The 24,852-nt window shown below is 42.7% G+C and overlaps 1 protein-coding gene across 4 annotated transcripts in view; it reads left to right on the plus strand.

The window, feature by feature from the left end:
* The window catches only part of MYO1B (myosin IB), a 137,365-nt gene that overhangs the window by 98,918 nt on the left and 13,595 nt on the right, over positions 1-24,852 (plus strand). For 2 of the 4 annotated variants that reach the window (XM_077917358.1, XM_077917361.1), the window contains exons 15-27: positions 1,628-1,690; positions 4,248-4,448; positions 5,495-5,721; positions 8,991-9,191; positions 11,210-11,303; positions 12,624-12,773; positions 13,603-13,671; positions 15,179-15,265; positions 15,574-15,660; positions 18,773-18,859; positions 21,898-21,972; positions 23,035-23,169; positions 24,672-24,778. In XM_077917358.1, coding sequence (XP_077773484.1) covers positions 1,628-1,690; positions 4,248-4,448; positions 5,495-5,721; positions 8,991-9,191; positions 11,210-11,303; positions 12,624-12,773; positions 13,603-13,671; positions 15,179-15,265; positions 15,574-15,660; positions 18,773-18,859; positions 21,898-21,972; positions 23,035-23,169; positions 24,672-24,778 — 1,583 coding nt within the window. The remainder of the gene's footprint in view (positions 1-1,627; positions 1,691-4,247; positions 4,449-5,494; positions 5,722-8,990; positions 9,192-11,209; positions 11,304-12,623; positions 12,774-13,602; positions 13,672-15,178; positions 15,266-15,573; positions 15,661-18,772; positions 18,860-21,897; positions 21,973-23,034; positions 23,170-24,671; positions 24,779-24,852) is intronic. The other 2 variants (XM_077917364.1, XM_077917370.1) reach the window with 2 other exon arrangements.

Below are 24,852 nucleotides of genomic sequence, written 5' to 3' on the forward strand. Positions count from 1 at the left end.
GAGGTCCATTCTTAACCTGAAACCGTCCTTAACCTGAGGTACTACTTTAGCTAATGGGGCCTCCTGCTGCTGCCGCCGCGCAATTTCTGTTCTCATCCTGAGGTAAAGTTCTTAACCCAAGGTACTGCTTCCTGGTTAGTGGAGTCTGTAACCCGAAGGGTTTGTAACCTGAGGTGTTTGTAACCCAAGGTACCACTGTGTATACTTTGGAGAAGGGCTATGCTTCTAGCTTCGCCCCCCAGTGTTACATCTTCCTTGGACAACCATGGATTGGCCACTTTTGTATGTAAAGCAACAACAGTAACTGGTTTGCACAACTGAAACCCTTTTCAACAATTGTGCACAGTAGTAGGTTAGAGACAAAAACTCAGAAATACTGGGGAGGGGAAAGCTGTATTTATATTGCCATATGCACTTGGGTGGCGCTAAGCATCACTTCGGATTTGGTTTGTGACGTACTTGCAAAAATGGTTAACCACCAAAGTGGACTGCATAGCCTATGCTGACCGTGTTATTTCAGCTTGTCATCTCTGTCTCAAGATGAAGGCTGAAGGCAGGGGGAAAACACACCAGCAGTTCTTGAGATGAAATTGTCCATTTCCTTGGAAACGCTCCCAAGATGCACAAAAACATTATTGACCCAAAGCTTTGCACTAAAAGGGCTTTGGCTCTGTTTCAGTTAAGTGCATGGGAAATTGACACAGATTGGGGAATGGAATGGAAAGCAAACCTGGCAGCTGTTCAAGGACACTCATCTTGCTCCAGCAATATTAGCAGCTTCTGAAGTTTTGACATAATGCTGAAGTCCCGACAATCACAAATTGCTGTGACGAGGAGAAGGGGATACAGCCCTTCATTTCCTTTAAACTGCAGACCCACCCCCACTCCATATCATAATAATTCAGCTCACTTTCGCCAAAGGAGATTCATATATTGGTGGTCAATCCTTTGTGTGATCCTGGCTCTGGGTGCCTGCCTTGTGGGGCTTCCCACTAGCCCTTAATTCCTTGTAATTTAAAAGTGGGTGTCAAGCCTGTTTAAGCGATTAAAGCACATACGCCCTTAAGGGTTCGTTGTCTTTAGTGGCCTTATTAGGGCTCAGAGGAACTGGGGTATTGTGCTAGGAATAAAAGAAGGCAAGCCCCTCGCTTACTAAAATATGCTCTAGTTGGAATGGGTGAAATTTTAGCAGAGTGCCTTCATTTTTTTCTTTATAAGATATTTATTGAGATTTTACAAAAAATAGACAAGAGTTTACAAAGAAAAATAAAAAGAAAAATACAGAAAAGAAAAATACAATAATCAAAAAAGTAAAAACACATAATTAAAAGAAAAGAAATTTTTTTTTGAAAAAAAATAGATCCATTTTTATGCCTTTTGCTTCATTTACTAGTTTCCTTGACTTCCACCCACCTCCCCTTTTTGTATTCCCATTTACCTAATCAATTCAGCAAATCCTTGGCCTATTTCCTTTATCTTAACTCTTTATCTTGACATATTTATAAATGAACATTTTCATCCTTTATCAATCTATTTTTAGCATATTCTTTAAAATTTTAGCAGAGTGCCTGCAAAGTGCCTCCCTGCCATGGTTTTCTTCTTCAATTTCTGTGTTTTATTTCTATAGGGTATTGAGTGGACGCACATTGAATACTTCAACAATGCTGTAATTTGCGACCTAATAGAAAATGTAAGTCATAACTATAGAAAAATGAAATTTTCTGGAATGTTCTCATTCTTTTGATTTGATGACTGCCACAGGAGAACAGGCCTTTTCTGTGGTGGCTCCCTGATTGTGGAATGGTCTCCCCCAAGGAGGCATGCCTCCATCTTCATTACGTATCTTTAGGCGCCAGGTAAAAGCATTCCTCTTCTCCCATCTATGGCGTTTAAAACTGGGGATGAGGTATTGTTTTAGTGTTTTATTATGGTATCATAGCTGTCAACGTTTCCCCTTTTTTTAAGGGAAATTCCCTTATTCCGAATAGGATTCCTCGCAAGAAAAGGGAAAAGTTGACAACTATGTATGGTATGCATTTTTTGTGTTTTATATTGTGAACCTCCCTGTGATCATCGGATGAAGGGTGCCATAAAAATTTAAATAATAATGATAATGATTTATTTAGTTCCGAAGAATGTATTGTGGCATAGTGCTTTAAGGAGTAAGGAATTATCACTGTATATAGTGTTGTTTGCCCACCTTTCCCCAACCTGGTGTCTTTCAGATGAGATTTTTCGACTGCAGTGCCAGTAGCCTCTGCTGGCATTGCCAACAGTCAGGGATGATGGGTACAAGATCTAGAGGGCATTAGCCTGGAGAAGCTTGTATTAAAGCATTCTGAAGGGTGGAATTGGGCAAAATACTCATTTTTGTAAAAACGCATTTTTCTCCCGTCCATTATAAACAACAACAAAAAACCCCTGCTCTCAGAGTGCCTTACAAGTGTCAGTGAGAAGACATTCCCTTCCCTCAAGTTTATAATCTAAAAGACACAGCACAAAAGGAAAAGGGATTGGGAGAAGAGGAGGAAAAAAGAACGTGCAGTAACCGTTTCTTAGTTGCAGAGTTTGTAGAATGACCAGCCAGAATGGAAAGACTTCAAGGAGTGGAGGAGCCAAAGGTTGCTAGTTTTTCAGCAGAGGCCCTGCAGTCCTTCCTGTCTTGATCTCTCCTAACCTGAAGGAATGGCTGCTGCAGATGGCGATTAAGGGGAGCAGGCTGATGGAGACACCGTCCAATGTCAATGTCTCGTAAACTGCCCCGTGTATTGCAGCAGCAGCAGCAGCAATAATAATAATAATAATAATAATAATAATAATAATTTTACTATTTGTATTCCGCCCACCTGACTGGGTTGCCTCAGCCACTCTGGGCTGCTCCCAACAGAATAGTAGATGAAAGTAACATAGTTCTTGAGGATTAGGTGGCAAGCTTTTAAAAAAGGTTTCCTTTCCCAATAAATAACATTTCTCTTTTGAATGCTAAATGGAACGCTTTGCATCTTTCAGTGTATGTTTCAAATACAGCATGTACTTGCAGACAGCAGCTCCTGTTGACTACCTACACTTTAAAGTCTCATTAGTTCCTTGACAACGGTGAAATCTGGAGCAGTTCTTTAGCCAGCATCACCAGACGGAGAAAATGAGACAGAGACACCAGCGTCTTCCTTCAACTGTCTCGCTTTGGATCATAGTATCGGAAGTTCAAATCACAAGGATTTGAGAAGGAACAGTTGAAATAAAAGGCATGGATTTTAAAATGGAAAAGAATAGGTGTGCTACCAGTGGATGATACACGCTTAGAAATTTGCAGCTAAGAGACACTATCCTGTTCCACATCTCATCAGGAAGAGGAAGAAGAGATTCATCCGCTCAGTGATGCTGTTGCCAAGCACCACATTGAGGGAGGTTTTCTACTCCTCTCTGATCTCAGGGGAATAGGGCATTAGAAGGGGTTTCCTCCAAGCAAAAGGGCGCAAATTCCCTCCTGAATTTTGTGACATCTCTTGGGCCTCAGTGTCTGGAGACCTGAAGAATGGGGAAGTACATTGTCATCATCATCAAACCTTTTATTGGCATCACATGCAAACATCTAAAACAAATCAATACAGAATTACCACTTCCCCAGTGGCACAAAACATTTGCTAAAAGAAAGGAGGCAGAGCAGTCTCTCGTCACATCTCTAGGTCTCCAGGGAGATCAGACGTCTGCAATGTATTTCGACGACAAAAAACCAAATAGAGATATTTAGCCACTAACTTGGTGAGCTCCTGATCATTTGAATGGGGAAGTACCTAGGAAGTAACGAACAGGTTCAAGCCCTATGTTGGGTTTCTGAATTGCAAGGGGTTGGACTAGATGACCCTCGAGGTCCCTTCCAACTCTACAATGTTATAAAACAACACCCTGGTAAAGTTGGAGAAATCTGTAGCCTTTTTTTGGAAACTGCTGTATATAAATGTTGTTAAATAAATCAGTAAAATTTGGACATGTCCAGGTAAATCCTAGTTCGAAGTTTTAGTTGTGCTCAGCATATCAAGTTAATCTAATCTGAATAAATGCCTTTTAATGTGGAAAGGACTGTGCAGGGCAGACATACACACAGGCTTTCAATTTTGCATTCTGACTCGAAATTTGACTTGCTAATTACCTGCTTTAGTTTGCCATTCATTTACTGTGAACCTTAAGGGATGCATAGAATATTTATGCCCATCTCACACGGAATGAACCTTATTGTTGCACAACAGAATCAGAATGGAATTCTAGCCATGCTGGATGAAGAATGCTTGCGGCCAGGAGCTGTTACGGACGACACGTTCTTAGAGAAGTTGAACCAGGTCTGCGCCACTCACCAGCACTTTGAGAGCAGGATGAGCAAATGTTCACGCTTCCTGAATGACACTTCCCTGCCCCACTGTTGCTTCAGAATCCAGCATTATGCTGGCAAGGTAATGCACGTTGTATGGTTTTATACACAAGGCTAACATTCCAGCTTTGGGCAACTTGAAAGCATGCTTGCTGTAGATGTCCCAAGGTGAGATAGTGAGCCGAAAAAAGAGATGCACAAATTACTGCAGATACAGCCTTCCTTCATGTTTCCACTGCAGCCATCCCAGTCATGAAGAGATTAGCCAGAACACCATTTAAAGTAGCTTCTCTCTTTTGTTTATGGTGCACACAACTGGGATCAGGAAGGGGCTTAAAGGTAAAGGTAAAGGGACCCCTGACCATTAGGTCCAGTCGTGGCAGACTCTGGGGTCGTGGCGCTCATCTCGCTTTATTGGCCGAGGGAGCCGGCGTACAGCATGACTAAGCTGCTTCTGGCGAACCAGAGCAGCGCACGGAAACGCCGTTTACCTTCCTGCCGGAGCGGTACCTATTTATCTACTTGCACTTTGACGTGCTTTTGAACTGCTAGGTTGGCAGGAGCAGGGACCAAGCAACGGGAGCTCACCCCGTCGCGGGGATTCGAACCACCGACCTTCTGATCGGCAAGTGCTAGGCTCTGTGGTTTAACCCACAGTGCCACCTGCGTCCCTAGGAAGGGGCTTAAGGCAAGGGAAATTTGTGGTCTGTGTTAATATAGTTTACTTAACATGCAGCAGGGGGAACCATCTAGGGGGGCCGAGGGGCTGAACAGCCCCCTCCCCGAATTTTTCAAGGAGGGGGCCTGACCCCATCAATATTTCGCAGCCTGCGACGGGCCTCACCGGGTCTACTTGCTGCTGCGGCAGGCGCTGTCAGTCCTTCCTGCGATTGTGGCAGGCCTCTCCGGGCCTAACCACGACTGTGGCAGGTCTTGTAGCTTCCTGTGACCTTGTGATAACACATGTGTGCACTGGGCACCCTCAAAGTTGGGTGGGACCCAGTGCCTCTGACATGCAGCATTAATATTTTGAAGGCATTAGCCATTTGTTCTTGACTTTTGTTTCCCCCCCCTCCCTTGGATTGATTATCTCTTGTTCATTGAGACACTCTTGATTTGCATTATTAGGTGATGTATCAGGTAGAAGGATTTGTCGACAAGAACAACGACCTGCTTTACCGCGACCTGTCCCAGGCCATGTGGAGGGCCAACCACTCCCTCATTAAAGCACTCTTCCCAGAAGGAAACCCGGCCAAGATTAACCTAAAGAGGCCCCCAACCGCAGGTTCGCAGTTCAAGGCTTCCGTGGCAACCTTGATGAAGAACTTGCAGACCAAAAATCCCAACTACATCAGGTAACCTTCAAGGAATCAGTTCCTTGGCCTTGTTGTGCAGCATAATAAAACAGTAACTCATTGCTACTGAAAATGCTGGAGCCACATGAAGCATTTGACCAACTCGAATGGGCTTTTTGTCTTTCTAAAAGTTTTTGAAATTACTGTATCTGGGGGTGGAATTACGTGTACTATAACAAAACTTATTTAGTACTTAATGGGCAGTAGTGAAAACCAATGATTGGGGGGTGGGCGGATTTGGCTTGAACTTTGTTCACATATTAACCAGGGGTGTCTCTGGACTACCCTATTTGTTTTATGGGGTAACTATGCCCCTGAAGGACCAGGTGCGCAGCCTGGGAGTCATTTTGGACTCACAGCTGTCCATGGAGTCGCAGGTTAATTCTGTGTCCAGGGTGGCTGTTTACCAGCTCCATCTAGTACGCAGGCTGAGACCCTACCTGCCCGCGGACTGTCTTGCCAGAGTGGTGCATGCTCTAGTTATCTCCCGCTTGGACTACTGCAATGCGCTCTACGTGGGGCTACTTTTGAAAGTGACCGGGATACTACAACTAATCCAGAATGCAACAGCTAGACTGGTGACTGGGAGTGGCCGCCGGGACCACATAACACCGGTCCTGAGAGATCTGCATTGGCTCCCAGTATGTTTCCGAGCACAATTCAAAGTGTTGGTGCTGACCTTTAAAGCCCTAAGCGGCCTCGGTCCTGTATACCTGAAGGAGCGTCTCTACCCCCATCGTTCAGCCCTTACACTGAGATCCAGCGCCGAGGGCCTTCTGGTGGTTCCCTCATTGCAAGAAGTGAGGTTACAGGGAACCAGACAGAGGGCCTTCTCAGTAGTGGCGCCTGCCCTGTGGAACGCCCTCCCTTCAGATGTGAAGGAAATAAGCAGCTATCTTCTCTTTAAAAGACATTTGAAGGGAAATTTTTAATATTTGATGCTGTATTGTTTTTAACACTCGATTGGAAGCTGCTCAGAGTGGCTGGGGAAACTCAGCCAGATGGGCGGGGTATAAATTATTATTATTATTATTATTATTATTATTATTATTATTATTATTATTATTAATTATCATCTCCCAAGCCCTTCAACATTTACACTGCAGGGGAATGATGGGGTTACAAGGTACACCATAGAAGGCAGAGAACATCTAAGTTCATTTGCTGATGACATTGTGATAATGCTCTAAGACCCGATAGAGGTCTTACCAGATATAATTAAGGAGTTGGCATGGTATGGGGTGGTTGCAAGGTTAAAAGTTCATTATGAGAAGCCTGTAGTGTAAATATGGCTCCCAAATCGCAGGCCAAGTGTGCTGTGGGGATCCCACCTTACGTTAAATCACTCTTGAGATCTGGGAGTTCAGATTCCAAAAGATCTAAGTAAACTTTGTGCCTTAAACTTACGCTCAGTGCTCAGAAGAATTAGGAAAGAAACAAAAAGCTGGATAAGCTGAAAGTTGTCCCTTTTAGGCAGAATAGCAATAAAAATGTCAAACCTCCCCAAGCTGTTATTTATGTTTCAGGTGTTTCTCATTTTTAATTCCGGGAAAGGTTCTTTGAAAATTGCAAGCTTCCATTAATAAATTTATTTTCTGAGAATGAAAAGGCCAGGCTGGCTTATGATTTACTATGCAGAAGGACAATCCATATGGCATGAGGAATTCCACATTAACTTTTTTTAAAATAAAAAAACAAAGCTTGTCAGTAATGTCACTTAATTTTTTTTTATACTGGGTGATAAAGGCAAGGTCTTGTTGGGCATGGGATGGTCAGGATCAGAGACAGTCGCTCTGCAGGCACAACCTTTCCCTTCCAATAAACTCCCATACAATTGCAAAGCTTCGTAATGTGTTCACATGGTGCATGTTTTGCAGTCTAGAAAGCATGGCAATCCAAATTTATCCCAGTTAGGTGCCCCTGGTACCGATATATTAAATCATTCACCCTTCTACAGTGCAGACAGAGAGACACAATTTCAGGGACTGAAAAGGAGAGAGACTGTACCAGCTTAAGGCCTTCTGTATAACACCTATCTATTTACAGACAAGTATTTGAGAGATCGATTAGCCAGTGTTGAACTCAACTGGCTTAATGCCCATCCAAGCTGTTACTTTATTTCCAACAGGGAGATTTGGGAGCAAGGTACTAAAAGTCTCTCTCACAGTTTGTGGCATTAGTTTTGGGTTCAGCGGATGAACGGAGGGACCTGATTTCAGATATATCTTCTGCAGTAGCAGAAGAGCAAAGGTGGAAGGCCGTAGGGTGATTTGAGTGGGAGATAGAGAGGTGGAAATTCTACCTAATCAATGGGATAGCTTCTGGAAAATGAAGGTGCTGGGACTGGTTCCCTGTATGTCAGAGAGAATACATAAAAACCCACAGATCATATTAAAGCACAATGAGATTCATACACATGCTGGCTATGATGTCCCCAGACTGCTGGAGGGGTTATGGGTCAGTGGGGTACATGCATTCATCTGTGGTGGAAGTGCCCATATCTAGCAAGACTTTGGGATGAAGTACTCAAGGAGATCAACACTACTGTGGGGCAAACAGTTGTTAAAACACCAAAATCAATGCTATTTTCACCATTAGACTCTGAGGGAGGCGGTTGTAAGCTTGAACAGAATTACAAACCAGGAAGGTTAAAAATCACTTTTCCTTATAGACATGATTAGATTTAGAACCTAATTAGTAGACTAGTGATAGCACAACTGTGGAAGAGCAAAAGGACTCCTTATTTTATATCTCTGGTGCAGTGAATTTTACAGAGAAGCTTACACATCAAATCCAAGTCATCAAGTGACAAGCAAAACAGGATGCCTTTTCGGGGCGTAGAATGAAGTAGTTCTATTTTGCAGTCTAGTAAGACTGCGACAGTACAAGGCTCTGAGCCCCAGGGCTTCTTTGGCAGGAAGGGAAGGATACACATTTAATTAGTAAATAGGGACACTTGCAATTCGATATGCAGCTATTTGGAAAAATAATGAGCCAAGTGTCTCTGGAATTACCATAAGTTAATGTTTATAATGTCTTAAGATCCATTGTCTGATGAATATGATAACCATGATTGCCTTCTATATTTAATCCATAATGGGAGAGAAGATTATGTTACCTGTTTTAGTCATTTATTGTTGTTTCTGTCTGAGATGGGCAAATGATTGCAGTCAATTGCATGTTAAACAAACCGAGTGGAAAAGATATAGTTGTGCTTGTGTAGCAGAAATTATTGTGCAATATCTTAATGAATGTTCTTTTTCATGCAGATGCATTAAGCCCAATGACAAAAAAGCAGCACATATCTTCAACGAGGCTCTAGTTTGTCATCAGGTCCGGTATTTGGGTCTGCTGGAAAACGTTCGTGTCAGAAGGGCAGGATATGCATTCAGGCAACCTTACGAGCCTTGTCTAGAAAGATATAAAATGCTTTGTAAACAGACATGGCCACACTGGAGAGGTCCTGCCAGGTAAGAGTCGTTAACTAATTAGTGCAGGTGTATTGGTGTGGCATCATGGTGTAAACCGCTGAGCCTTGGGCTTGCCGATCAGAAGGTTGGCGGTTCGAATCCCCGTGACGGGGTGAGCCCCCATTGCTCTGTCCCAGCTCCTGCCAACCTAGCAGTTTAAAAGCACGTCAGAGTGCAAGTAGATAAATAGGTACCACTCTGGTGGGAAGGTAAACGGCGTTTCTGTGGGCTGCTCTGGTTTCGCCAGAAACGGCTTAGTCATGCTGGCCACATGACCCGGAAAAACTGTCTGCGGACAAACGCCGGCTCCCTCGGCCAGTAAAGTGATATGAACGCTGCAACCCCAGAGTCGTTCGCGACTGGACTTGACTGTCAGGGGTCCTTTACCTTTTTATTGGTCTTTATTTGGCCCGGCGCCAATTGCTTAACATGCCTATGGGATTGCATGCTCTTTCCAGCAAAAAACCCGACCTCTTAAGCCACACCCTATCAACTTCCCTGCTCTTTGCCCTTCCTGGATTTCAAAAGGCTCTCAGGGAGCAAAACATGGTGCCATAATTTTGCATGTTGCTACAAAGGTTCTTCACATGAGTTGAAGGTATGCAAAATTGTGGCCTCTGCACCTGATTCTTGAAATTGTCTTCCACGTCATCTGTACGGTGCAGAGCCAGTTACAAAACTATCCTGTGGAGATGCGATCCCAAGGATATCATATTCAGTAAAAGGCATACAAGGATCGGACAACCATTGATTGAAGAACTATTGTATTGTTTCCATCAAAGCTCCTCTCATCTTTTTATCTATATACCTTTCCTATTTTAAATTGCAGATTTATTTTGTCTTGTGGCAACCCTAATTAAAATTAGACATGGATTAACCTTTCAATTTCTGGTTCGTGTCTCATTCACATGTTTTCCCCACAATTCCACTCCATTTTGCTTCAAACTGCACTTTCTATAAATTAAATACATATTTTGTTACATTTAAACTGCCAAGAACTGTGAGATCTGTTTGGAGAGCTTAAGTTTGATTTGTACATAAGTTTGAGAGGTGAGGTTCAGGACATTATTGCTACAAATTCACAAAGAGGTACCTTGGTTCTCAAACGTAATCCGTTCCAGAAGTCTGTTCCAAAACCAAAGCATTTCAGAACCAAGGCTTGCTTTCCCATATAAAGTAATGCAAACGGGTTAATCCATTCCAGACTTTTAAAAACATCCCCTAAAACAGCAATTTAACATGAGTTTTACTATCTAGCGAGACCATTGATCCATAAAATGAAAGCAATAATCAATATACTGTACTATAAAATAAATAAGACAGTATTGTAGATGATAAAAATGAAAATTAATTTTTTTTCTTACCTGCACTGATGATAGTCATTGTTTGGATGGGGGGCTTCTATTCATTCCCACAGTGACACAATCAATCAGTAGCTGAACTGGGTTCCACACAGTCACAAAAACAAATTAACCCAAAAAGCCTCAAAAACAAAAATGCAAAATAAATAGCAAAAACAAAAGCACCAAACTTAATCCGTTCCAGAAGTCTGTTTGACTTCCGAAATGTTCGAAAACCAGGGCACGGCTTCTGATTGGTGCAGACACGCCGGAAACAATAGCAGACAGCCACATTGGACGTTCAGCTTCCGAAAAATGGTTGAAAACTAGAACACTTACTTCCAGGTTTTCGGCGTTTGGGAATCAAGGCTTTTGAGTACCAAGGTACCACTGTACCTCTGTTTAAAACATTTCTTTGTCAATTTCACAATCTGGCTGGAACTTTCTAATCCTTAATGACTTTATCAGAGCAGACATTTGTTATTTTGTATACCATTTTCACATCTGAAGCACAAGTGTTTGCAAACAGAATAGATAACAATTACTGGTTTTGTTTTTTTATGTGCCTATGCTAAAGCAGTTTTCCCTTTAATAATATGCTTATTGTATTCAGCCTGTGTAAGAGGTGCTACTTTTGAGAGAGAGGGGTAAATCACTTCCTTTTGTTTTCTGTTGTAGAGCTGGTGTAGAGGTATTGTTCAGTGAGCTGGAAGTCCCTGAAGAAGAATATTCCTTGGGAAGATCAAAAATATTCATCCGCAACCCAAGAACAGTATGTAAACCAATTTTTCTTCCATTACAGCAAAGGCAGCTTAAGTACATTTGTCTCTTTCTTTCTTCCTGCTCCTCCTCTTTCTTTACAAGATATCAAGAGTTTTAAGGCCAAATTCAGGTTGTTAGGTGATGGAGGGCTAAAGCTTAGGTTTTGGAAAGAAGAGGGAAATAAATTTAATCCAGCGTATTTTTTTTACTTGTCACCGTGACATGCCATCTAACAACTGTATCACACATTCCTCAAAAAGTTGGTTTTGTGTGGGCCTTAGTTGCAGACAAAAAAAGCAGCTTGTTAAAGTTCGTTTGTTGCATTCCACCTTCGCTCCCTAGCTGTATCACAACAACTCTTAGTCCTGGCTAAATGACAGAATAGGAATGGACAATATGACAACACTTGCAGTTTATGAACCGACTGCTTACAGACGTAGACTTTGTTTGGATAAATGTGACAACATTTGGAATGTAGTAGGCTATTAAAATCTACATATGTATTAGGATAATAACACTGTATTGATTTATATAAGAATCTACGGGAAAATATTACATTGCATTTTTGTGTATATATATTTCTTATTCACATCTCTGCTCTTTTTTAAACCTAACTTTCCCCCTCTTTGTCACTTTATTTCTTTATAATTGAAATTCTTTCAATAAAAGATTAGTATTTATTTATTTATTTATTTATTTATTTATTTATTTTTTAAAAAAGTATAGGAATGGATTGTTCCTAGTTTGAATTGCAGCTGGGGAATGCCCTTTCTGAATACAGTCCCATGTAAAACTCCTTGCAGGCAAAAAGCTAGTATATCAGTGAGAGGTTCAAGCTTGCTCTCTGCAGAATTGGTTTTTCTCGTGAGGATTTTTGTTTTCAGACATAGGGGGCGTTTGAAATATAATCTCTCCACCCACATTGTCAAACGATGCAGCCCATTGTACCACCTCTGGTCTCTGATACCTCGCTGCCACCTCATTCTGCTGCTTGCGTGTGCAAAACCTAAAATAACTTAGGTGTCAAACATTTTACTCTTCCTTCTTGTTAAGTTGTGGGTGAACATATCAGACGATACAGTGATTCTTCAAACAGCTCTTGTTTATTCAGAGGCCAGAACAGAACTGAGCTGAAGGGCTTGGTCAGCCTGCTTATATACAGCTCCAGTACAACGTTACTGTAGCAACTTTCTAAAACTATCCAATCACTGAACGTCACTTTCGATCCTTCATTTGCATAACTATCTACAGTATCCCCCTGCTGGCCCAGGTTGAGAACTTCACTACATAACACTTCTCGTTTCTCCCTCCTGCCCCAACCCCCACATAGCTCTTCAAATTAGAAGATCTAAGGAAACAGCGCCTTGAGGATTTGGCTACCCTGATCCAGAAGATCTACAGGGGCTGGAAGTGTCGCACACGTTTTCTTCTTATGAAAAGTAGTCAGATTGTGATTGCTGCTTGGTACAGGAGATACGCAGTAAGAAAATATTATATGTGGGGCTTTTATAATCCTGTCCCTTCTCAAGAGTTCAGTGTAGTTAGCAATACTTGTCACAATTGTGACATCTGTGGTTAAACTAAAGTACCCAGTGAATTTTTTTTTAAAATGGCTGTAAACTCAGAACTGTGCTCTGCTTTTGTAGTGAGTATTCTTGGAAGATGCTCAGGTTTGGATGTTGGTAAGTCTTGCCACAGCTTTGTAATCTTAAAGCAATTAGTTGAGGTGTGCGTCTTAGAGTATCCTTGGTTGGTCTCAATGTGCACTTTTAATTCAGCTTGAAAAGCCATAGAAACAGCAGTAGAGCTCTTGGACCCAAAGCAGACATAGTATGGTTTGCTGCCTTAATCCTGATTCAGGTTGCAAATGCCCAGTGAAACCATGTTTTTTCCCCCTTGGCTAAAATATGTCTCCAGGTGACATGTATAAGGAGATACCTTGGGAGCCACGAGGCTGAGTTGATCAGAAACTGTCTTTAACCAGGTTTTGCTCATTGCTGACGTAAAACTTAACCATTGTCAATACAGCCATGGTTTGCAAACCTGCTTCAAACCACGGTTTCAGGTGCTGGTTAGTGGCCAATTATTGACCATGGTTTAGTTATTTAGACACAATGCCTATTCACGGTTCAGTGCGTTGCTCTTAGAAGTGCAGTGTGCTTCTAGCAAACAGGTTGTATCACTCACTGGGGCAATCTCTACACAGCATGCATCCCTAATAGAACCAGTACAAAGTGTGTGTGTGACAAGCTGGGTATATTTCAGTTATGTAAAACTCTGACTCATTCTTGTTTAAATTTTCAATGCAGCAACAAAAGAAGTACCAGCAGATCAAGAGTTCTGCCATCGTGGTGCAGTCTTATATCAGAGGATGGAAGGTGAGAAAAAGTCAATTCAGCCCCTTGGGTTGTAACTACGTCATCCACGGCCAACAGCTGCCTCTCCGTGGTAGAGAAAAGGGGTACTTGTACCTGTGTTTCATTCCCAGACGTGTATTTGGACTCCTAGGTTGGCGCGCAGGCATTGCAGGGGAATAAAAGGGTTAAACCCTCGTTTGTTCACTTATTCTTACCTGCAAATCACACCCTGCCGTTGGAAAACCTTGTTGTTTTTAAAAAGGATGTAATTACAGTGGTACCTCTGGATGCGAACAAGATCCGTTCCGGATCCCTGTTCTCATCCTGAAGCAAACGCAACCCGTGTCCGCGCGTCTGCGCATGTGCGGGTCACGATTCGCCGCTTTCGTGCATGCGCCTGATGTCATTTTGAGCGTCCGCGCATGCGTGAGCGGCGAAACCCAGAAGTAACGCGCTCCGCTACTGGTGGGAGGGCGTTCCACAGGGTGGGCGCCACTACAGTGGTACCTCAGGTTAAGTACTTAATTTATTCTGGAGGTCTGTTCTTACCCTGAAACTGTTCTTAACCTGAAGCACCACTTTAGCTAATGGGACCTCCTGCTGCTGCCGTGCCGCTAGAGCACGATTTCTGTTCTCATTCTGAAGCAAAGTTCTTAACCTGAGGTAATATTTCTGGGTTAGCAGAGTCTGTAACCTGACGCGTATGTAACCTGAAGCGTATGTAACCCGAGGTACCACTGTACTGAGAAGGCCCTCTGCCTGGTTCCCTGTAACCTCACTTCTCTCTCTCTTTTTTTTTAATAAATATTTTTATTCATTTTCCAATACAAAATTATACAATCAAAACATATTTTCTTTTTATCACCAATTTCTCCTTTTTGACTTCCCTCAGCTTGTCTGATAATCTTTCATTTTACTCACTTCTTTCACATTTCTTAAATTTATATTGCACTACAATATTATTTTACTTTTAACCTTATTTTTTAACAATATTTCTAATTGATATTATCACAAAACTTCCTTAAAACTTACAAACGTTATCTGATTATCACTTAATTTTTGCATATATTCTGTAAATTTACTCCAGTCCTCTGTGAATCTCTGGTCGCGTCGATTCCGGATCCTTCCTGTTAATTTATCGAGTTCAGCATAGTCCATCATTTTCATTCTCCATTCTTCTATTGTGGGTAATTCTTCTTGTTTCCATTTCTGGGCCCTGTAACCTCACTTCTCACAGTGAGTGAACCGCCAGAAGGCCCTCGGAGCTAGACCTCAATGTCTGGGCTGAACGACGGGGGTGGAGACACTCCTTAAGGTATACTGGGCCGAGGCCGTTTAGGGCTTTAAACGTCAGCCCCAACACTTTGAATTGTGCTTGGAAACGTACTGGGATGGAATAATTATGAAATGTTTGCCTGGTCTGGGAGTTTGAAGTGGGCAGGTGGGCATCAGATCGCTCTGTTATCTCCTGCACAGCTGTATTTTAAGCGCTAACTCTTCTTTGGCATGGGCTATTGCTGTTTCACAGGCTCGAAAGCTGCTCCGCGAACTCAAGCATCAGAAACGCTGTCAGGAAGCTGTTACAACTATTGCCGCTTATTGGCACGGAGCTCAGGTAAGAAAACACAAGCCGGCTTCTGTTTGTTTCCGAGCCAGCTACATGGTGCAAAGGTTGCCTTTCGATGGACAGAGTGGCAGAAATGTTTTCAGCTGCTTACTTCACTTCACTTGAATTTTTCCCACTCCCCTCACCCAACTCCAAACTGTGCTTTCCAGTCTAAAAATCCAGGCACACACTTTTCATTTATTCTGTGTGAAACGGCTTCCTTTCTGTCCATTGGGAAAACTGAAGCAAACTCTCTTCTTTTCTTTCCTTTGTCTCTTTCAAAATTCCCCGCAATTCATTTTCCCAATGCACCGCAGGCGAGAAGGGAGCTGAGGCGGCTGAAGGAGGAGGCTAGGAATAAGCTTGCTATTGCTGTTATTTGGGCTTACTGGCTTGGATTAAAGGTACTACATGCAAGCGTCATGTGTCCCCTTCCCTTATCCCACTCACTTTTTTTAAAAGCAAGAATGAATCATTTGTGCTGGCTTACTAAACATGAGCATGCCACTGCTGATAGCCTTTCCTTTACATCTTTGCCCCACTTAACCTGAAAAAAGTTCCATAAACTAAAAAAAAAAAAAAAAAGTCAAGCATGCCCAGCTGTTTAGCACTAATTGCTTGTTAACAAGCCATAAAGCATCTAGACTGAAAAAGGGGCTCTAAAATGTATTTAACTAAACTTGCATGTCTCGAAGCAAAGGCCCTTTTATTAGCATGCACATGCAGTAGTAATTTTATAAGTTCCCACGCTAAGAGCTGAGGCGGAAAAATGTTCTATTAATTAAATGCACAGCAGTGCACATAGGTTCTAACCCATGTCCTAATATTTCACAATTTGTGAGAAAGTGTTGGGGTTTTTTTTAATCCCAACAGAATTCTATGATCTAAATTTCTCATTTTTATAGAAATAATAATAATAATAATAATAATAATAATAATAATAATAATAATAATTTATTATTATTTATTATTTATACCCCACCCATCTGGCTGGGTTTCCCCAGCCACTCTGGGCGGCTTCCAACAAAACACTAAAATACAATAACCTATTAAACATTAAAAGCTTCCCTAAACAGGGCTGCCTTCAGATGTCTTCTAAAAGTTTGGTAGTTATTTTTCTCTTTGACATCTGGTGGGAGGGTGTTCCACAGGGTGGGTGCCACTACCGAGAAGGCCCTCTGCCTGGTTCCCTGTAACTTGGCTTCTCACAGCGAGGGAACCGCCAGAATGCCCTTGGCGCTGGACCTCAGTGTCCGGGCAGAACGAAAACATGAGAACGTACCAAATGTCAGGCCTACAGGTGTCAAAGGGCTCTTCAGGGTCCTCAGTGTGGTCCATCGCACCCTATCACTTGGCGTTATTGAGCCATCTCCCAGTGGCCATCAAACCATACCTTTAGTTGCACAAAGGGGCAAGCGTACTAATGGCTTGCTGCATGCCACTACGTTCCCTGCGTTCCCTGCAGGGTTTGGCAGCTCAGGGAGCCCTAGTGTAATAGGCAATTTGCTAACATTTGCAGCCAAGGTTCAGAACTGGGAACTGAAGCAGTCAGTAGACCGGGCATGCGAGAGATCAAGCAACCAGTTAACACTAAATCCATTGCTTCTGGTAAATGAGCCCCTAGAGGGCCGTGGGAATTTGTGTCCCGGGCTTTTTCGACTCGTCTACCCATTGTACCCAAGGGGCGCATTGTTTGCCAAGTGTGAAAGGTGTAGGTGAGCGTGTTGGCCTCTAAAAGTGGTGCTTGGTGCTGATCCCCAGCTGCATGTGAGCACTATGTAAATCTAGAGAATACTTAAAATTATATATAACCCTTTAGGACTCACGCATGTTCACTTCATCAAATCTGACCCTATTTAAAAAAAGTTTGGGCACCCTGGTTTACATTGAGCAACTGATTGCACAATATTGATACAGAGAAAAGAAGAAAACGTGTGTTATGTAACAAAAGCTCCTCCCTAGAGAACGTTCTTTTGAAACAGTTGTTTCAGCTATACTGAAGAGCCTTACCAAATGTGGCTGTACCTTAGGGAAGTACCGTAAATACCACCTGGAACATCACTATTTGCTGCAGCTGTTTTTTTTTAAAAAAATATTTTTTTTTGTATGGTAAAATGCTCCACTTAGGTGAAATGATTCAACTGTTTGGGCTTTAGTAGTGATATACCATAAAAAGTAGCTTGAGGGCTATAGGTTTAATTTGGAAAACCAAGCTGGTCTGTTTGTGATAGCTGGGATACTGTCAAAGTAAACTAGCATTGAATCACGTCATGTGGTTGTTGGCCCCTTTGGAGTGGAAATTTACTTTAGGAAACAACTGGAAATTCTCCTGCAAGATAGCTTTGACTGATTTATTTGAGGAAAGGTGTTTTTTAAAATAACAATAACAATAACAACAACAGGTGCTTGGTCTAGAATTTCAAATGTTTATTTGATTTGGTGATCAAATTGCACAGGGCAATTTGCCACCACCATGTAATTCAAACAAAACAAAAGACATACAAACAACATCTTCCCAAAAACACTTTAGGCATGAGGGGTTCATAAACTGAACCCATTCATGAAACAATCATCAATTACTGACCATAAACAAAAATCATTGAGAGTAAATTGATCATTGCCTGAACCCTAATGACACTGCAATTCCCTTCAACATTATTTGCCATTTACTAAGAACTTAAATGCGCTTGTGTGAACTTCTATTTGAATACAGACTTAAGTAGCAGAGCATGCTTTTGTTACGGACTGCAAAATTTGCAAGACAAACATTCTGTGAGATGAACTATGTATCAGTGCTGCAGGTGCATAACTACGGCTGCTGTTAGCGTAATGCTACACTCAAACAACCATTTGAACTCTGAAGATGCCTGTCCTCTACTAACCCTAAAATACCCCAAAGCAATAACAGAATCTCATGGCCCTACAGAATGTATAGATCTTTAACATCCCTTTTTGTGTTACCCATTCCCTGTGTACTACACATACTGAAGCCATGTTGATGTGATGTGATGTTCATGTATGTCTCTGTGTGACATCAAAGAAGAAGCTCTTTTACAAGATTTTGGAAGAAAGCGCATTGACACCCAAAATTGTGTAAGGCTGGCCTAAACGGGGGTCCTTCAGTACTTCATGTTCAGACCTTAGTGTTTTAAGGGGACGTGTCCTAATGTTTTACCTGGAATAACAACCCTTTGGGCTGCAACTGTGCAGAAAGTTTTCCGTTTAAAATTGAGAGCTATGCAGCATTTGCCAGACCTAACATGCCATATGAGAGTGCCAGAACCCAGGGAACTTCTGCTACTCTTACTTCTCTTACCTGCCTTGGTGAAGCAGCGCTGAGGGGTTTGCTTGCACTTTCACCCTCTCTTCACCCTTTCATGCTGGGGTTCAAAAAGTTGCATACTGTTCTTCCATCTTCCTGTATTGGCTTGTTCTATCAGTGGGAGAATTCTGTTCCTGGTCATCGTGCTTACCTGCATCAGGCTGTCTCTGTGATTCACTGTCTAAACCTTTTAGGCTCGAAGGGAGTTGAAACGCTTGAAGGAAGAGGCTAGGCGTAAGCATGCTGTTGCAGTCATTTGGGCTTACTGGCTTGGACTAAAGGTACTCTCTTAAACGACTCCCTTATGTCAATAATGAACTCAATAAAAAGCGTGCTCTCTACTAACGCATAATCAACCTCTGGTGCTGTGAGATTGCTCTAGCAAGCATGATCTTTAAGGAAATTATTCTTTCCCATAGATAGACTCTTAGAAACAAGCAAGCAAAATGGCGTTGCAGATTATGCCAGACAACTTTATATGTGTGTGTTTTCAAATCTATGCAGCTGTTTCAAAAACATTGCTAATCTTACCAGCAGTGCGACTTATCAAAGGGATAATAAATAGTTTTAACCAATAGGGGTGTCATTGCAGCTATTGACACCAGCTGGCATTGGCGACAATTCAAGTAATGGCAGACAATTCTTTTCTGAACCACCTTTTGCTGTTGTGTGACGATAGCTCTTTGCTTTTGTTGGTACATGATTGTCCAGAATTACTAAACGTTGAGTATCCTTAATTTTCCTTCTGATGAGGATGGATCCCTGCCGGCAAATGGATTACACCCACATGGAGGGACTATTTGTGTGAGCGGATGCTTCCAGGGGATGGGGGCAAGAGAGGAGGCTAGCTATGTGACCGCTGCAATTTCTGCGGCTGCAGCAAAACTCCTCCTGCCACAGTCATACAGGAATCGCAGCAGCCACACACAGTCCTGATTTGCATGTCACACTAAGCCAAATTATGGCTTAGTGCAGGTGTGGAGGAACCCTCCAGATGTATAGTGGGAGCCGCTTATGCATCCAGGGTCCCCGAGCGGAGTTTGCAGGCAATTTGCAGCTCCCTGGTTCTTTGATGCGGCTGCATCATGCCGACCTGCAGCTGAGCCAGGTTCTCTCATCGCTGACCACGACCTGTAAGCAACTGAAACGAGGGCAAATTTCTTAAAGGTGCAACCGCATTCCATTCAAATCCATAAGGGGATTGCCATTGATCCTTTACATTTGTGTTACAAGTCAAGTATATGAAGATGCTGTATATTCTTGCTGCTTTTTGCAGCGTCGGAGCATGTGCCGGCGCTGCCCAGGGCGGGCGCGCTCCCGAGGGGCATGGGGCGCAGAGGGTGCCCTCCCAGGCGCAGGATACTGCTTGGGTGCATGGAGCGGCGCAGCCACAGGGATAGAGCGAGCCACTCATAGTGGATATTCAGCGCACCGCCCGCCTGCAACTCCCAAGCCTCCCCCAGCGGTCAAAACAAAGGGGGAAGGGGGGAAGGCCGCCGGCAAAGGGGCACAGCTCCCCCCTTCCCCCGACGGCTTGGGGTAGGCTTGGGAGTCGCTGGCAGTGCGCCAAATGTCACACACTCCTCATCAAAGATACCTGGGGCGGTCCGCCCCCACCACACCCCTCTTCCCCCGCCCCTGGCCGTTTGTTAACCAGACAGTCAAAGATCAGAGCAAGTCAAAGATCTGCTCTCTCTTTCTCCTGTTTACATGACTTTGAAAAACTAAATGAATCTTATAGATACTACAGTTCAGCTGTTTCCTAAGAGCTGCCCTTTCTGAATATTTAGAAATCAAACACATATGATACGGTGTGTGGGGAGGTGTTCTCCATTTTATTAAGAACCTGATAATGTCAGGTAGGGATAATGAGGACTTCTTCTCAACCTGTGTTTGAGTTGTACCACTTCAGCACCCTTGACTGAATGCTTCTCTGCCAAACATTAATATGCACAAAGAAAATAGGAACCAGCTGTCACTTCCTGCCTATGACCCAATGGGCCTCTCAGGAGGTTACGGAGCCTTGGCCAATGATCAGTCGCAGGGGGGGGGGGGCAGCCTAGTTCTGGTTTTCTCCCCACCCTCTGCCCTTGCAAAATTACTGTGGACGCTTAAGCATTGCCATTTTACAAATAGCCCCGAACTGCATGGAAAAGTGTCTTACTTTGGTTCAGGAGGGTCCCTGGCTATAATTCCTAGGGTGGGTTGGAACTGCGTGGCAAAAAAAAAGTGTCTTTGCTAGCCAGGGTGGGAGTGGGAGTATAGAAACCTCTGCTTTTTCTAGGGCTGCAATATAATTCCTTGTGCAAAGGTAGGAGTTGCACCTATTGCGACCCACCCTTAATGCCTCTAGCCCCATGGTTCCCAACGTGGACACACACCCCACAGAGGCGCTAGTTTGATTCTTAAGGGAGGCAATTCGAGAAAGAGTTATTAACAGTGAATGGCCTTTTAGGCTTCCTCCACGTGAATAGGATTTCGCTTTTTGAATAATAAGAATTATATGTCATGGGGGGCGGATCAGGATTTTAGAGATGCGTAGGTGGGACATGGCCAAAAAGAGGTTGGGAACCATTGCTCTAGCCTCAGCCATGTTTTTCCTCTGACCTCCCTCTCCCCCGTATGTGAACCCCCAAAAGTTGCTTATCTATTTATTACTTACTTATTTCATAAAATGTATACACCGCTTGATTGTAAACAAAACAAAACAAAACCTCAAAGCGGTCTACAAAAGATAAAAGGGCAAAATCAAGAAAAATTGGCAACCCCACTTTAAAACAAACCAACGTTAAAATACTTAAACAGATTCAAGTTGCCTCAATTTTCTAAGCATCTGCATAGGCTTGTCTAAACAGAATTTTTTTAGGAGGTGCCAAAAACTACAGTGAAAGTGTTTGCTTGATCTCAACAGGCAGGGAGTTCCAAAGTGTTAGGCGCTGCCACCCTAAATGATTGAGTTCTTACAAATGATGGAATGTGGCAATTGGATTCCAAAAGGTTCCCCACTTGGTGTAGAGAGGAACATTCAATCATGTGAGTCCTTACCTGTAAACTGAACTGGTACCACCCAAATTCATGTTTCCTGATAATAATAAACACATCCAGAAATGCTAAAGCCTCTTAAGTAGGTAATGAGGATTTTTATTTTGCCTGTGTTTACCCTAACTTTTTGTATCTGGAGGGGAACCTAGATTGTGGTCTTGCCTCTGCAGAACAACACTAAAAATTGTCTCCTTGGAATTTAGTGTACTACTTATGCTTATGAGAAGAAAACAAAAACAAAAGCTGAATGTTTACTCTTGAGTTTTTATTTTCTCAGGTCCGTAGAGAGTACAGGAAATTCTTCCGGGCCAACGCTGGAAGGAAGATCTACGAATTTATACTTCAGAAAATTGTACGTTTCCCTCCCCCCTTATACAATTACTGCAGCCAGTCATCATTCACCTGCAGCCAGGCATCAGAAAAGAATAGCAAACACAGTCAGTTGAAGTTGTTTTATTTCTCAACATACATAAGATGGGCTGATTGGAGGAATACATAGTACATAGAGAACAACACTGCTTTCTCTATTAATGTGTTTTGTTTTTTTAATTATCTGTGCTGCGGATGGCAAAGTAGACCAAAAACAAAAAGTTGTTCAGCTCCTCACAGCAGTGCCACAGAAAGAGCAGGAGTGCATGAGCCCATGGCTTGCTGTGGCTTAGTCTTGCGATGCTAAACTGTGGTTTGGTGCCAGTGTTGAGAACCTTTGTTCCTCCAGATAATTGCTGAGCTACAATTCCCATTCCCCTTGGCCATTGGTCATGCTTGCTAGGATGAGTGGGAGATGTAGTTCCGCAACATCAGGAGGGTCCAAAGGTTCCCTACACCTGGGTTAGTATCACATCAGAACCAGCTCATTGGCTTAGTAAAAAGTACAGTGGTGCCTCGCAAGACGAAATTAATTCGTTCCGCGAGTTTTTTCGTCTTGCGATTTTTTTCGTCTTGTGAAGCACGGTTTCGGAAAAGTTTTGGAAAAGCTTCAAAAATCACCAAAGTCTTCAAAAACCTCAAAAAAGGCTACCACACAGCATGCTATGAGTTGCTCCTCGAAGTCAAGTCGCAACTGTATTAACGGTGTTAAGAAAAAGGAAACAAACTTGCAAGATGTTTCCGTCTTGCAAAGCAAGCCCATAGGGAAAATCGTCTTGCGAAGCAACTCAAAAAACCAAAAACCCTTTCGTCTTGCGAGTTTTTTGTCTTGCGAGGCATTCGTCTTGCGAGGTACCACTGTACAATGGTTTTACACTCATTTGTTGCCAGCAGTGTAATATCTTTTTGTGTAAATAAAGCTGGATGTTGGTTTGCCAGATCTTGTGAATAGGGAATGTGGTTGTACAAAGCCTGCTTGAATAAAAAAACTAGTCATTTAAAAGCAAACAAAAAAACACAGGTTGCTTAATTCTTCTTACCGTAGATGCAAAAGTATTTTTTGGAAATGAGGAATAAGATGCCTTCTTTATCGCCGATCGATAAAAACTGGCCAGCGAGGCCTTATCTCTTCTTGGATTCAACTCACAAGGAACTGAAGAGGATATTCCACTTGTGGAGGGTAACCATATGATACAAGAGTTAATTGTATTTGTTTGTTTGTTTGTATTTTTATTTATAGCCTGTTCTACCTTCTACTCTCAGGCACTCAAAGCAATTTAAAGAATAACATAGTGTTTTGTTTTATTGTTGTATGAAACAGATAGAAACATAAACATGAAGGAAGCATTGGAACATCTGAACAAATAAAATACGATAAAAGCCATTAATAAAGGACCAGGGGGACAAAACATGCAGTGGTCCTTATTTTTCATTAGAAGTGTCTCAGCAAAAATATATGTATTTCAGAGGCTGTCAATGGTTTCAAATGGCATCAATCCAAAGAGACTGAAATTGCTCTTGGGTTTCATTTGTTAGTGGGGAGCTAACATTTTCTCCCTGTGAAAAGATAGTGCCTTTAATCTTCCTTAGTAGCGCCTGTATAGTCATCAATCTTGTGAGAGAGGGTAGCTGTTAAATTCTATTTACAGAAAGCTTAAAAGTGTGACTGGCTTACTGAACTCAAGCAAAGTCCAACTTGGGAACTGTGCACACGTTATTTGGATCTTCCCAGATAAATTGGCTGAAGTCGGGGGTTTCTGTTCTCTCTGTCTCTCTCCTCTTCCCTCCACAGTTTAGTTAAATTGCTGAGGATGGCTGAATCAAAATGAGAAGTGTAAGCAACAGTTCTTGAAACAGCCCTCTGGGTGATTTCCATATTTTCCCATTAATTTACACTTTCCCCAGCCATTAGAATTTCCTTAAGCCTCGTATTCTGGCCTGTATGTTACTAATTAGTTTAATGAGGCAGATGTGTAACGATTGCTGTGGGCATATCTGTTCATCCTGCAAGATTTAGTCAGAGGAGTTATTTAAGAAGCAATAGGTAAAGGTATAGGTAAAGGGACCCCTGACAGTCAAGTCCAGTCGTGAATGACTCTGGGGTTGCGGCGCTCATCTCGCTTTACTGGACGAGGGAGCCAGCGTTTGTCTGCAGACAGCTTCCGGGTCATGTGGCCAGCATGACTAAGCTGCTTCTGGTGAACCAGAGCAGCGCATAGAAACACCGTTTACCTTCCCGCCGGAGCGGTACCTATTTATCTACTTGCACTTTGACGTGCTTTCGAATTGCTAGGTGGGCAGGAGCAGGGACCGAACAACGAGAGCTCACCCCGTCGCGGGGATTCGAACTGCCAACCTTCTGATCGGCAAGCCCTAGGCTCTGTGGTTTAGACCACAGCGCCACCCCCAAGTAGAATACTTTTTTTTTTTTTACATTTTGATGCCCTGCCTAGGTTGTCTTGTGATGAATGCGTATTCACAGGGAAACAGAACATGAGGTACTTCTTGTGGAGCTGATTGCTGCATTTATGTAATTGCCTGTGGGATATGACTGATTCAATCCAGAAATGCATTAAAATTGGCTTCTTATGCACAAAGGGAATAGCAAGCCATGGCAGCTGCTCTTCCGAAGCCACTTTCAAAGAATAGCTTTGTGATTTATCTGTAATGCTGTTTTTGTAGTGTAAAAAGTACCGGGACCAGTTCACAGACCAGAAGAAACTGGTTTATGAAGAGAAACTGGAAGCTAGCGAACTTTTCAAGGACAAGAAAGCTTTATACCCAGCCAGGTAATGAGCTGTTCGGAGGCCTTTGCTGAGGCTACAAGATTGAAATGACCTTATTTCATATAGATTGAGGGGAA

This window comes from Podarcis muralis, chromosome 1, assembly GCF_964188315.1.
Source record: "Podarcis muralis chromosome 1, rPodMur119.hap1.1, whole genome shotgun sequence".
Classification (NCBI taxonomy): Eukaryota; Metazoa; Chordata; class Lepidosauria; order Squamata; family Lacertidae; genus Podarcis; species Podarcis muralis.